The sequence below is a fragment of the Aotus nancymaae genome, unplaced genomic scaffold, assembly GCF_030222135.1.
Source record: "Aotus nancymaae isolate 86718 unplaced genomic scaffold, 86718_ANA_hifiasm-v0.15.2.pri h1tg000058l, whole genome shotgun sequence".
In the NCBI taxonomy this organism is placed as follows: Eukaryota; Metazoa; Chordata; class Mammalia; order Primates; family Aotidae; genus Aotus; species Aotus nancymaae.
Genome location: NW_026988472.1, coordinates 37,331,785 through 37,346,937, shown reverse-complemented (window position 1 = coordinate 37,346,937; position 15,153 = coordinate 37,331,785). Strand labels below are relative to the sequence as shown.

At 37.6% G+C, this 15,153-nt stretch overlaps 1 protein-coding gene across 5 annotated transcripts in view; it reads left to right on the top strand.

Moving 5' to 3' along the window:
• The window catches only part of CNKSR2 (connector enhancer of kinase suppressor of Ras 2), a 298,887-nt gene that overhangs the window by 199,644 nt on the left and 84,090 nt on the right, over positions 1-15,153 (top strand). For 3 of the 5 annotated variants that reach the window (XM_021674793.2, XM_021674791.2, XM_021674787.2), the window contains 2 exons: positions 20-109; positions 1,775-1,989. In XM_021674793.2, the coding sequence (XP_021530468.1) occupies positions 20-109; positions 1,775-1,989 (305 nt within the window). The remainder of the gene's footprint in view (positions 1-19; positions 110-1,774; positions 1,990-15,153) is intronic. The other 2 variants (XM_021674795.2, XM_021674792.2) reach the window with 1 other exon arrangement.

Genomic DNA, 15,153 nt, shown 5'->3' with positions numbered 1-15,153 from the left:
CTTTGTTCTCTGTGTTTAGGCAAGCTACGACCTATATCTATGCCAGTGGAATATAATTGGGTGGGGGACTATGAAGATCCAAATAAGATGAAGAGAGATAGTAGAAGAGGTAAGTGTTCTAGAATTTCAGTGTAGGCTGGGTTGTTTGAACAGTAAGCAAATTTAAATGTTCTGTAAATAGATTGTTATGGCTTCGGTGGAAAACTTATTCTATCATTGACTTTATTGTACAACAAAACCAAGTCAGACCAACATTTGACTATCTTGACCCAGTATTACATAGATATTGTCTCTGAATGCCTTCTAAGGGGTTCAGGGTAGATAAGTACAGTGTTATAAGTGAATATCTAATTGTTATTTGAAAGTTAATATTTGGAGCACAAGGTCAGAAGTGTGAAACTGCATAAAATAATTAAGTTCAGTGAATAGGAAGAGTTTATCATCAATCCTCATCGGTCCGCAATGCAACCTCACCACTTTTGTATGGAAGCAACCTCAAAATGAGCATTGAAGCACATGTGTTAAAAGTTAATGGAAACTGGGCCAGTGACTTCTAACGAAAACCATGTAGAAATAGAAAAAAACTTTTGCTTTTTTTTCCTGTTCTGTTTGCTGTTCAGAGTTGTCTTCTTATATGGGGGTGGGCTATTCTTGAAATATCTACCAAAAGTGAGTTTTTATGTTCACTTATCCTGCTATAGAGATGAGCAGTAAAGAGAGCAACTGAAAGTTTCCCTACTAAATAGGATTTCATCAAGTGTGGGTATGGTGGGCCCAGTGGGTCATGCTGCTACTTCCACTTCCTGAAATAGAAAGCCGTAAGGTCATAGTTGAAAAATAAATCAAAATAAAAAACTATTTATAGAATGTAATTTCACTAAGCTTCCTTCATGATATATTTGACCCATTTTCTTATTTCTAGGCAGTATACAGAATTTATTTTATTACTGCACAGATCCACAGACCATATGGACAAGCAAACATGAATATCTGATTCATTAGTCTTCTTAATACTTGTTTTATGGAGTGAGCATTTCTGAAAATGTTGATAAATACAGGAACATTGACATATTCCTTTACATCTATGTATTCATTCCATTTTCGAATCTTCAATTTCTAATTTCATTTGTTCTACAGAATAAATCAAGAAAAATATAAAAGAGAAATGTTTATCGTATGCTATCTCAGAGTCACTGTTTTGGGACTTCATATTATAGTGACTTTTGTTGGTGGGGAGGGGGGACCATGTGAAGTACTAAGTGCTGACTACCATTTTAAGCATAGAATTCCTGAATAAATTTCCTTACTATTGGTTCTTAACATGGGCTTTAACTTCTCCAAGCATGCTACCTTGCATGCCACGAGCCAGTGTTTGTTATTGGGCTTTGGCAAAATCCCCCTGAGGGAGCTTGTTACAGATTTTATAAACCACACACCTAGAACTTCTGATTCAAGTTCCACAGGTGATTCTACTGTAGTTGGTCAGAAGATAAAACTTGGAGAAATAATCTATGGCTATTTTTTATTGTCTTATCATCCCAAATAATTAAGATATACTGTATTTCACTACATATTTTATAAGTTAAATCAAGTTAAAGTTCTGAAATGAAATATAGTAGGTTGGTGCAAAAGTAATTGCGGTTCTTGTGATTAAAAGCAATGGCAAAAACCGCAATTACTTTTGTGCCAACCTAATAATAGCACAATTGAGAAAGCATAATAAATTTGGGGTGTTTGTATATTTATATTGGTGTATTTATCTCTTTTTCAATAGAAAACTCTCTACTTCGGTATATGAGCAATGAAAAGATTGCTCAAGAAGAATACATGTTTCAGAGAAATAGCAAAAAGGACACAGGGAAGAAGTCAAAAAAGAAGGGTGATAAGAGTAATAGCCCAACTCACTATTCGTTGCTACCTAGTTTACAAATGGATGCACTGAGACAAGACATCATGGGAACTCCTGTGCCAGAGACCACACTATACCATGTAAGTAAAATGTCAAAGACTTTTGATATAGCTTTTATTGGGCAACTAGCAAGTGACTCTTTTAAGTAAAGTCAAGATTATTTTTTTCCTTTTACTAGATTTTCACAAAAGAGCCTAACTTCAAAGTTTATACTCTTAAATAATGCTGGGTAATTGATTTTTTTCTTAAGTTTATGTGTTCAATGAGTTCATAGTTGTAGCAAGTTGAATTTTTAGTGGGATAACAATATGTACAAAATTGATGGAGAACGATAATAAATAGCTGATTAATCATCAGTATGATACTGTGCAATGCACAGATAGCTGCAAAATTCAACATTAAAGGCGTAATTTTAATATAGTCATGATTCCATTTTAAAATGAGCATCTATTATATGCTAGACATGGAGAGTAGAGCTAGAGGTAAAATGGGAAGACATGACACATCATTATATGAGGAGAAAGACATGCTGAGAGTCCCAATATAACTTAACTGTTGTTATGGGTGGGTGCAGAAAGTATAAGAGGAACTTAGGAGAAAGAAAGCCTTAGTCTTTAGGGGAAGTGAGAAAAGGCTTCAGAGTGGGGAGCATTTGAATGAAGAATAAAATATGAATAGCAGTACTTTAGTGCAAAGGCACATGCAGGTGCACCACAAATGTGTGAGAATGTGGCACATTCCAAGGATTTCATGTGGCTTATAATTGCTGGTTTATTAACAATAGGAGGAAATGACATGAGAAAGGGAGAGTAGATGGGCCTGGAGGCACAGGTAAAGGTTAGATCATGAATTGTATGATAAAGTACTTAGGTTCTTTCCTGCAGTAATAAAGAGCTATTGAATAATTTTGAGCTGGAGACTTGCATGATCAAATTGACTTGTTTGATCTCTCTAGTGCAGAGCATCATTTGAGAGATCAAAAGCAGGACCATTAAGTCCAAGCCATATGGATGATGAGAAACTAGGATAATGGCCGTGGGGAAGCTGAGAATCGTGTTAGTAAAAACATTCAATCCACAAAATTATGCATTTTAAACCATTTTGGTTATAAGGAGTTTGTTGTGTCACTAGAACTATAGCTTCTTTTTAGGAGCCCTTGAAAAACATGGACTACATGTTTTAAGTAATTTGAATGACTGTGCTTAATGCTTAAAATATAAAAAAAAATTTTAATCTGCTCCTGCTGTAGAAGGTATACCATCTAGGCATACAAAATGTGAAAGATTAAATAACTTATTCTTGAGTTGTTTCTCTGAGTAAATCTCTTAAGTCATCTATGTATTCTATAGCTCTTTCGTAAAATTAGAGTGTAGAAAAATATTTTTATTTGGACTGTAGTGTCATTAGCACTCCTAGTTGCCTCATTCTCTACCCTCCCTTTTCCCCAGTTACATACTCTCAAGTCTCTTTCTAAGACACTAGTGCCCATATCAAAATCTGCTCCATTGAATGATTGATTTAGTGAATTATTATTTTTTCCATAGACATTCAGAGTCAGCCTGATATCAGTACTCTTAGCTGTTTGAAGGGGACCACTTTTGTTATTACCACTACTCAGAAGAGCTGTATGAGCACTGAGCTTCCTCTAGAATCTGGTGTTCCAGTCATAAGTAATACCCTGAACAAAAGTTTGAAGATGAGGGACAGATGGCCTATTCAAGAAGAAAGTTGCTAGTGAGAGATGAACCTAGAGAAGGAAGAAGAGACCATCACTTTGACTCAGAGTGTATAAATTATTAAAAGTTTGGATTTATCCTGAGAGGAGTAGTGAGCCATTGAAGGCACATTTAAATACTCAGCCTGTTCCATTCTGTCATGCATATCCTGACAGATGTTATACTGTGTGGGGAAGGAAAGTAGCTGAGTCTTGTGAACTATGAGGTGTTAAATTAGGGAAAACAGTAAAAGGTGAGTCAAACTTGTAATCAGGAATATTATGAATATTTTTGAGGAGTATAAATCTTTACCACCTTTCAGAAAGACATGATTTATTTATGTATATCGAGAATCTAGTCTACTAACTTCACTTCTAGAAATTTACTCTAAGAAAGGAATTAGAGTCCAGTTTTGCCTCCTGTTTTTATTATATATGTCTTAAATCTGTAACATGGTATTTCCCAAATAGATGACATCTATCTCAACTAATTTTTGATAGAGCACCAGCATAGAGCCAGGAATATTGTTAACTTTGGGGAAAATCTTCCCCTGTAACTCTGATATACCAATTCCAGAGTAGAAGGCTGGGTACTTCCTAACTCTGTTCTCAGGTTTAGAAGCAGCAAAATAATTGTTAACCCCCAAGTGCATGTTGGATATCTATAATCAATGTTCTAAAAGAGAGAACTTTAATTGGTGAGGTTTTTACTAAACTTGAGTTCCCTTGAAGAGCTCACCTTGCACTTATTTAGTGCTTTCACCGTTAGCAAGGGAGTTTCCACATTTGATATTGTCTTTTGAACCTCACAACAACCATATTTGCAAATAACAAAACTCAAAATCAGAAATGATTTACACAAAGTTGTGTTGCAAACAAAGTGTAAGTGCTGTTGTCAGGACTATAACCCAAATCACCTACTCCAGGGGTCTTTCCACAGTCTACCCTATCGCTTCATGCATGGTACACATTCCATATGCAGAGGAATTTGTGCTTTAATGAATAAATGAGTGCATTTTGAAAAGGCTTGGCTTGGAAAAGTATGTGCCCTCATATGTTGATGTTAATAATGTTTTCAGTGCTTGGATTGATTTCTATCCAAAATTGTCTTTTGCTTTATGTTATTATTTATTAAGTTAGGAAAACATACAGAGCTGCTGCTGTTATAAAACACAAGTAGTTATTTAGCTTGATCTGTTGCTGGGACAACAGAATATTATAGTTAAAAATGCTTAGACCTTGGAGACAAAGCAACATATGCTTAAATAATAGTTTTTTATATTTCACTTGAATTTCTGTTTTATCTGTTTATACACATTTACTTAAAAATGAAAGGCTTTTTCCTTATGTTAAATGTTCCTGAAAACACAATATCAATATCAATCTGTAATCTAATCACTTTCATGATGAACCACTAATCTTCGTTTTTGCCAGTTACTCCTTTGGATAACATGGCCATGTTTAATGGAATAGGACTAAGTGGAAGAGTACTATGAAGATTGAGTATTGCATTTCATAGGCTTCTATCTCTGCTGTAATACTAGCTCTATGTAATCGAAAGATGTTGAGTTAAAAGTTAGAGAAAATTGGTCGGGCACGTGGCTCACGCCTGTAATCCCAGTGCTTTGGGAGGCTGAGGCAGGTGAATCACGAGGTCAGGAGATGAAGACCATTCTGGCTAACACGATGAAACCCCATCTCTACTAAAAATAGAAAAAATTAGCCAGGTGTGGTGGCGCACACCTGTAGTCCTAGCTACTTGGGAGGCTGAGGCAGAGGTTGCAGTGAGCCGAGATTGCACCACTGTACTCCAGCCTGGGTGACAGAGCAAGACTCCATGTCAAAAAGGAAAATTTAGTGTGAATTTAATAGCAAGATCATATCATCATTAAATCTTCTTGAACAGCAAAGTAAAGGGGTGTGTGCATGCATGCATATAGTATTCCTTATATGCACACCTAGAGTATAATCTTCACTGTTCTGTTGTGGAAAGCAGCCCAATAAAAATACACAAAGCAAGGCAAATATTGTTTGGCTTCAGAGTTCAATTCATTATCTTATAATGAAGATTTAGAAGTTTATGGGATTATAAAATTTTTTTATTAATTCCACATATCTGATATTCTATGTATTTTTTCCTCAAACTTATTTAAAAGGAAATCATTCACTCTGCTCTAGCTACCCTAATCATTGACCAACTCTTTGCCACCACTTTCCTTTTCGGCATGCTGTTCTCGCTACTGAGAATACTTTTATCTCTTCTTTCTCCCAAGAATGCCTGCCTGTCTAAACCTGAAATCACAAGGAGATCTTCCCTGACCACTACCCTCTGGACTAAATCAGTTCTCCTATGTTCTCTTGTCATCCAGTAGTTCTTCTTCAAAACCTTCCTTGGGATTTTTAATTATATATTTATGTGAACGTCTGCTTAGTGTCTTTCTCTCCTGTACATGGCAGGACAGGTATGCCCATGTTCATAATGATAAGCAGGGACAATTTTTCCATTTTGTTCAGTACTGTATTTCAGCACCAGTACAAATGTAGTACCTTATAAGCGCTCAATAAAAATGTTATGAGTAAGTGAATTAATGAGTGAGTGAGTAAATGTGACAGGAACTTCAGTGGCTTTCTTAGTATCTTCAACCTGCAAACAAAGTCCCCTCCATCTTCCTAGGCCAGCCCCACAGGGGCCAATAATGCACAGGATTAGAAGCTTCACATCCCCTGCCCTACCTCCTTCACTCCAGCTGAAAAACTTCAGTTCCAGCTAGTTCTTGCTTGCTTCCTTTCCCTGCCATCTCATTACAAAGGTCCTAATATGCCCATCAGCCAAGCATGTTATAGCATTTTTCAAAGGAGCATAATTTTATTTTACCTGCTCACTGATTCTGTCTGAAAATGTGGAAGCGGTTAGCTTCTAAAGCCCTCATCTAACCTGAAAGTACATGAAGAAAAGGCAGACAGCAGTTTTATTTTTGGTATGTTTGTGTATGTGTGTGTGTACATGTGTGAAATTCAGATATGGTAAGAAAAGTCTTTAAAGAATAAATGAATTATTCTGAATCTCATCTTTAAATCTTGTAGAACTTATTTTTCCCTAATATGATGTGCATATGACAACTTGCTCTCACATTAAAGCTGCTAAACTGAATTCTTATACAAAATAATTAGGCCGAGCGCAGTGGCTCATGCCTGTAATCTCAGCACTTTGGGAGGCCAAGGCAGGTGGATTGCCTGAACTCAGGAGTTTGAGACCGGCCTAGTCAACGTGACAAAACCCCATCTATACACAAAATACAAAAATAAGCTGGATGTGGTGGCACGCACCTATAGTACCAGCTACTTGGGGGGCTAAAGCAGGAGACTTGCTGGAGCCTCAGAGGTCAAGGCTGCAGTAAGCAATGATCACACCACTGCACTCTAGCCTGGGTGACAGATTGAGACCCTGTCTCTAAAATTAATAATGATAATAATAATAGTCATTTATTTTAAGTCTACATGCTGAAATGCCAGAAAAAGTAAAATTGGATTATAGATTTGAGCAGTATGTAGGTATACTTTCATAAACTGAATACTGGTATAATTTTGGATGATTAAAAACAGACTTTTAGTAGGTGTTCAAAAATCTGGATAATTCCTTTCATGACATTCAGACATTAGGGTGGCCAGTTTTTGTTTTTTATCATATGACTGCAAACATTCAATTGTTTTATGTCTGATAAGTACTTTCAGTCATTCTGGCCAATTTGTGAGGTTTTGTGGCTTTTTTTGATGGAGGGAAGAGGGGGTAGAACTGTTAAAAACATTTTTATTTTTTAAAATTTAGCAAGTAAATAAACATTAGGAAAATGCTATTCTGATAAGAATGTTATTCTTATTTAATATTCTTATTCTTATCTGATTAAATAAGATAGTACAAATACTATCTTATTTGTACTATCTTATTTAATTTTCATAATGCTGTGAGGAAGCTCAGCTGCTGGTATTATCCTCATTTTACATACTAGAAAGTTGAGGGACGTGGATTAATTAGGTAATTATGTGGTAGAGCTAGGATTTAAACATTTGCAGTCTAGCTTTTAGCATAATATATTGCCCCTGAAAAAATAGCATAATTTAACAGAAACCTAACAACAATGGTAGTAGTGGCAACCATGTGTAAAGCCCAGTCTGAGTGCAGTGGAATATACAAAGACTAATACAGGCATATCTCAGAGATAGTATGCATGTTCAGTTCCAGACAACCACAATAAAGTGACTATTACAATAAAGCAAGTCACACAATATTTTTTAGGTTCCCAGTGCATATAATAGTTATGTTTATACTATATATTAGTCTGCTAAGTGCACAATAGCATGATGTCTAAAAAACAATGTACAGGGCCGGGCGTGGTGGCTCACGCCTGTAATCCCAGCACTTTGGGAGGCCGAGGCGGGTGGATCATGAGGTCAAGAGATTGAGACCATCCTGGTCAACATGGTGAAACCCCGTCTCTACTAAAAATACAAAAAATTAGCTGGGCACGGTGGCGCGTGCCTGTAATCCCAGCTACTCAGGAGGCTGAGGCGGGAGAATTGCCTGAACCCAGGAGGCGGAGTTTGCGGTGAGCCGAGATTGCGCCATTGCACTCCAGCCTGGGTAACAAGAGCGAAACTCCGTCTCAGAAAAAAAAAAAAAAAATGTACATAACTTAATTAGAAAATATTGCTAAAATATGCTAATAATCATGTGAGCCTTCAACAAATTATTGTTATTATTATTATTATTTTTCTTTTTGCTGGTGGAGGGTTTTGCCTCAGTGTTGTTGTCTGCTAACTAATCAGGGTGGTGGTAACTGAAAATTGGGATGGTTGTGACAATTTCTTAAAATGACAAAGTTTGCTCTATCAATTTACTCTTCCTTTCACAAAAGATTTATTAGCTGCATGAGATGCTGTTTAATAGCATTATACCCACAGTAGAACTTCATTCAAAATTAGGGTCAGGCTCTACTTCCAATTCTAGTTCTCTTGTTATTTCCACAACATTTGCAGTGACTTCCTTCACTAAAGTTTTGAACCCCTCAAAGTCATCCACGAGGGTTGGATTCAATTTCTTCTGAATTCTTGTTAATCTTGATATTTTGACCTCCTCCTGTGAATCACAGACGTATTTAATGGCACTTAGAATAGTGAATTCTTTTGACAAGGTTTTCAGTTTACTTTTCCGAGATCCATCAGAGGAATCACTATCTGTCACAGCTATAGCCTTACAAAATGTATTTCTTAAATAATGAGACTTGAAATTTTCAATTACTCCTTGATCCATGTGCAGCTGAATGGCTGGTATATTAGCAAACATGAAAACAACATTAATCTTTACATCTCCACAAGACTTCTTGGGTGACCAGCTGTATTGTCAATAAGCAGTAATATTTTGAAAGGAATCTTTTTTTCTGAGGAGTAGGTTCCAATGATAGGCTTAAAATATTCAGAAAACCATGCTATAAATAGATGTGCTATTGTTCAGGCTTTGTTGTTTCCTTTATAAAGCACAGGCAAGAGTTAATTGAGCATCATTCTCAAGGGCCCTAGGATTTTCAGAATGGTAAATGAGCATTGGCTTCAAGTTAAAGTCATCAGCTCTTTTAGCCCCTAACAAGAGAGTCAGCCTGTTTTATGGTTTGAAGCTAGGCCTTGACTTGTTTCTAGCTATGAAAGTCCACTGTAAGGCATTTCATCTGTAATGAAATTGAAAAATCTGTCATATAGTGTAGCCACCTTCATCAATCATCTTAGCTAGATCTGCATAGCTTGCTGTAGCTTCTCCATCAGCACTTGCTGCTTCACCTTGCACTTTTATGTTATGGAGATGGCTTCTTTCCTTAAACCTCAGAAACCAGCCTCTGCTAGCTTCCAACTTTTCTTCTGTGGCTTCATTACCTCTCTCAGCCTTCATAGAATTGAAGAGAGTTAGGGCCTTACTCTGGATTAGGCTTTGGTTTAAGGGAATTTTATGGCTGGTTTGATCTCTGTCCAGACCACTCAAACTTTTTCCATATCAGCAATAAGGCTGTTTCACTTTCTTATCATATTTGTGTTGAAAGCCTTGCTTTCAGTGTATCTTGGCTTTTGACATGTCTTCCTCACTAAGCTTAATCATTTCTTGCTTTGATTTAAAGTGAGAGACATGTGATTCTTCCTTTCACTTGAACACTTAGAGGCCATTGTAGGTTTAATTAATTGGCCCAATTATAATAATACTGTTGTTTCTCAGGGAATAGAGAAGCCTGAGGAGAGGAAAAGAGATGGGAGAACAGCCCATTGGTGGAACAGTAAAAACAGACACAACATGTATTAAGTCTGTTGTCTTATATGACTTCTTTCTCTAATCTTCATGAACCAACTTCTGCTAGCTTCCAACTTTATTTCTGCAGCTTCCTTACCTCTCAGCTCTCATAGAATTGAAGAGAGTTGGGGCCTTGCTCTGGATTAGGCTTTAGCATAAGGGAATGTTGTGGCTGGTTTGATCTTCTCTGCAGACCACTTAAATTTTCCTCTGTTTTCTCTTATGTCAGCCTGTCTTCTGAAGCTTTGAAACCAAGCATTGACTTCTCCTCTCTAGCTATATCAGTGCTAGATCGCATCTTCTTCCACTATAAGGCTGTTTCATCTATATTGAAAATTTGTTATTTAGTTTACTGTTGTTCATGGCACCCCAAAATATTACAGTGGTAACATCAATGATCATTGATCACAGATCACCATAACAGATATAATAATAAGGAAAAAGTTTTAAATATTGTGAGAATTACCAAAATAGGACAAAAAGACATGAATTGAGCACATGCTGTTGGAAAAATGGTACCAATAGACTCATTCAGCCCAGGGTTGCTAGAACCTTCCATTTGTAACAATTGCAATCTTCAAAGAATAAATTGAAGCACAGTAAAAGGAAGCATCCCTATAATATTCCACTGCTAATATTATTAATAGCTAACATTGCTAACATTTACTGATTACTTACTAAGCTCCTATGCTAAGAATTAAATACAGTATCTCTTGGAATCTTCAAAATGATCCTATGAGGTTAATATCATTATTTCTGTCCTGCAGAACTGAAAGGAACTGGAACACAGAGTTTACCTTAAAGAACTAGAAATAGAGTTTGAGAAATAAGTCTAAGCAGCCTGACTTTAAAATTCACATCTTTTTGTGACTAAAGCCATTTCTGCTTATAAGGATTTTACAATCTATTAGGGAAGATAGAGCTATTATTATCACAATGATGGAAAATCTGTGATATTATTAACATATAAACATTTATAATTAAATTTACCTGAAGTTATAAAGGTTGGTTTCTCTAACAGCTGCCTGACTTAGCTGCATTCTTTCAGGATTAAAGTAAGTAAAATAAGAGATCAGTTTATTTTAGTGGCAAGGAAGCCATATCTGAGTCAATACTTAAATTTATAACAACCAATTTCTCTCCGTATTGTCTTTATTCACACAGAAGACAGCTGTAGTACAGAATCACGTATTTTTCCCAATGAAGGTACTTGTAGACATGTTAGAGATCCATTGTAAATATTAGCGTATTCGTTTTGTGTATATTCTCTGATTCCTATGGATGACTTTGCTATTTCTAAAGTATTTCAGAGTAGCATTGTCAAAGCCCTACATGGTAACAGTCTATACTATGAAAAGTGTTTCCCAGGGGGCTGCTTCCCTACCGCAGTGATTCCCAAAGTATGGGCCATCCTTGGCAAAGGGCTCTGATGACTGAGGTCTGACCAAGAAGTGACAGTCCTTTCTTTGATTCTTATGGACAAATAATACATAAATTCACACCATTTTCACTTGTGACTAGATATTGCTTACTAGTAACCTAATAAATGAGTTTAAAAGGTTACAAATTGAATAATCATAAAATAATGCATTCATAAAATTTATTGAATATTCTAATTTAGTATTTTTTCAGTATGCCTGTGTTTTAATTCATTCTCACATTGCTGTAGGACATACCCAAGACTGGGTAATTTATAAAGGAAAGAGGTTTAATTGACTCACAGTTCCACAGGGCTGGGGAGGCCTCAGAAAACTTACAATCATGGCAGAAGAGGATGTAAACATCCTTATTCACATGAGGGCAGCGAGGAAAAGTGCAGAACAAATAGGGAGAGGGGAAGCCCCTTATAAAGCCATCAGATCTCATGAGAAATCACTATCATGAGAACAGCATGGAGGTAACTGACCTCATGATTCAATTACCTCCCACTGGGTCCATCCCATACTACATGGGGATTGTGGGAACTATAATTCAAGATGAGATTTGGGTGGTGACACAGCCAAACCATATCATTATGCCCCTGTCACCTCCCAAATTTCATGTCCTCACATTTCAAAACAAAATCATGACTTCCCAACAGTCCCCCAAAGTCTTAACTCATTCCAGTATTAACTCAAAAGTCCAAGTCCAAAGTCTTATCTGAGACAAGGTAAGTCCCTTCCACCTATGACCCTGTGGAATCAAAAGCAAGTTAGTTACTGCCTAGATACAGTAGGATACAGGCATTGGGTAAATACACCCATTCCAAATTGGAGAAATTGGCCAAAACAAAGGAGCAACAGGCCCCATGCAAGTCCGAAATCCAACAGGGCAGTCAAATCTTAAAACTCCAAAATGATCTCCTTTGACTCCTTGTCTCACATCCAGGTCACACTGATATAACAGGTGGAGTCCCATAGACTCGGGCAACTCCGCCCCTATAGCTTTGCAGGGTACAGCCTCCCTCCTGCCTGCTTTCATGGGCTAGCATTGAGTGCTTGCAGCTTTTCCAGGAGCACAGTACAAGCTGTCAGTAGATCTACCATTCTGGGGTCTGGAGGATTGTGGCCCTCTTCTCATAGCTCCACTAGGTAGTGCCCCAGTGAGGACTCTGTGTGGGGGCTCTGAACCCGCATTTCCCTTATGCACTGCCCTAGTAGAGGTTCTCAGTGAAGGCTCCACCCATGCAGCAAACTTCTGCCTAGAGATCCAGGCATTTCCATGCATCCTCTGAAATATAGGCAGAGGTTCTCAAACCTCAATTCTTGACTTCCGTGCACCTGCAGGCTTAATGCCACGTTGAAGCTACCAAGGCTTGAGGCTTGCACCTTCTGAAACCATGGCCCAAGCTATACCTTGGCCTCTTTTAGCCATAGCTGGGGTGGCTGGGATGCAGGGTATCAAGTCCCTAGGCTGCACACAGCAGGGGGATCCTGGACCTGGCCCACAAAACCATATTTTCCTCCTAAGCTTCCTGGCCTGTGATATGAAGGGCTGCCATGAAGGTCTCTGACATGGCCTGGAGGCATTTTCCCCATTGTCTTGGTGATTAACATTCGGCTCCTTGTTACTCATGCACATTTCTGCAGCAGGCTTGAATTTCTCCCCAGAAAATGAGTTTTTCTTTTCTACTGCATTGTCAGGCTGTAAATTCTCTGAACTTTTATGTTCTGCTTCATCTTAAACGCTTTGCTGCTTAGAAATTTCTTCTACCAGATACCCTAAATCACCTCTCTCAAATTCAAAGTTCCACAGATCTCTAGGTCAGGGGAAAAATGCCACCAGTCTCTTTGCTAAAGCACAGCAGGAGTCACCTTTGCTCCCGTTCCCCACAAGTTTCTCATCTCCATCTGAGACCATCTCAGCCTGGACTTCATTGTCCGTATCACTATCGGCATTTTGCTCAAAGCCATTCAACAGGTCTCTAGGAAGTTCCAAACTTTCCCACATTTTCCTGTCTTCTGAGTCCCCCAAGTCTCTAGGAAGTTCCAAACTTTCTCACATTTTCCTTTCTTCTTCCGAGTCTTCTAAACTGTTCCAAACTCTGCCTGTTACCTAGTTCCAAAGTGGCTTCCACATTTTTGAATATCCTTATAGAAGCACCCCACTCTACTGTTACCAGTTTAGTATATTAGTTCATTTTCACACTGCTAATAAAGACATACCCAAGACTTGGTAATTATAAATGAAAAAGATTTCATTGACTCACAGTTACACAGGGCTGGGAAGGCCTCAGGAAACTTAGAATCTTGGCAGAAGGGGAAGCAAACATGTCTTTCTTTACATTGCAACAGCAAGGAGAAGTTCAGAGTGAAGGGGAGGGGAAAGCCCCTTATAAAACCATCAGATCTCATGAGAACTCACTATCATGAGAATATCATGGAGGTAATTGCCCCCATGCTTCAGTTACCCCCCACTGGGTTCCTCCCACAATATGTGGGGATTATGGGAACTACAGTTCAAGATGAGATTTGGGTGGGTCACAGCCAAACCATATCAACCTAGTACCCATGCAGCCCTGAAAATGCAGTCATGTTCATATTGCACAGCACAAGAGTAGATTATCCAGTTTTTCATGATTTTCAGGAGGAATGCTATATCGATACATCACTGGGATTTTTTTTAAAAGTAACTATAGTTTTTAGCTGCTGTCCATTTTCATTATAAGTTATTATTAGACTTCATCACTATCAATTTTAGTTTGTTTTAGGTTGCTTGCTTTACCCTCTAGTATGTAGTGATTCATATTTACCTATAATTTTTCAAGACTGATACTGTAAATCATCTATACCCAACAGTACTTATAGAGTAGCAGTCTATTGATATCACCTAATTATTTTTTCCATTGGAAAGTGGGGATAAAGAGACCACCCAAGGGATCTATTGGTCTGTCTTAGGGAACCACAGTCAAAAACTGTGGAAGCCCACTGCCTTAGATACAGATATATGATTAAAAGAAGAAGAAAAAAAAATCTTGGCTTTACTTGTTTGTAAATATGAAACTGTTTTGGTGAATGCTAGTCCTAAAAAATTAGCTCACTTGTACTTCCTGACTCATTTATATTAATAGTTCTTTTTGCTTATATATTTAGGAAGGTTTGTTGTTGTTTTTAAAAAAAAAAAAAGAAATCGACTGTCAGTACTCCTCCCATCCCCCCATTTTCTCATTCACCACAAACTGGTGTACTTATAACTGAACTGGCCAGACTAGAGGATTTAATAATAGAAATACTCTTTGAAGGTTTAAAGATTCACAAATACAAACTTTCAGGCCCAGATAAGATGGAGTACACACATTTTATTTTATTTTTCCTACTACTCACAACTGAAAAATACCTGGATAAGATACATTAACTCATCTACCAGAAGACTCTGAAAGGTACAAAAGAATAAAGCAAACAGGCTAGGGACCTTCAGACCCAAGGAAGTGCTGTGGGTTTCCAGGCTTTTTTATTTGCCTCCTGTATACCTTGCCTGGGTACTATAAAAGCCTTCAACCTGAAAACATCAATAGGCACAGACAAAATACAGCCCCCAAAAAGCCTGCTCTCTTTAGCCAATGGACTGTCTTTAACCCAACGTGACAGAAATGTTTTAACAATACTTGCCTGTTCTCAAAGCAGAAACCATGAAAAAAGTCGTGTTTCTCTTCCTCCACCACAACTGGCATAAAGAGGTTCAATTCACTAAGAAGATATGACAGTCTTAAACATGTATGCACCA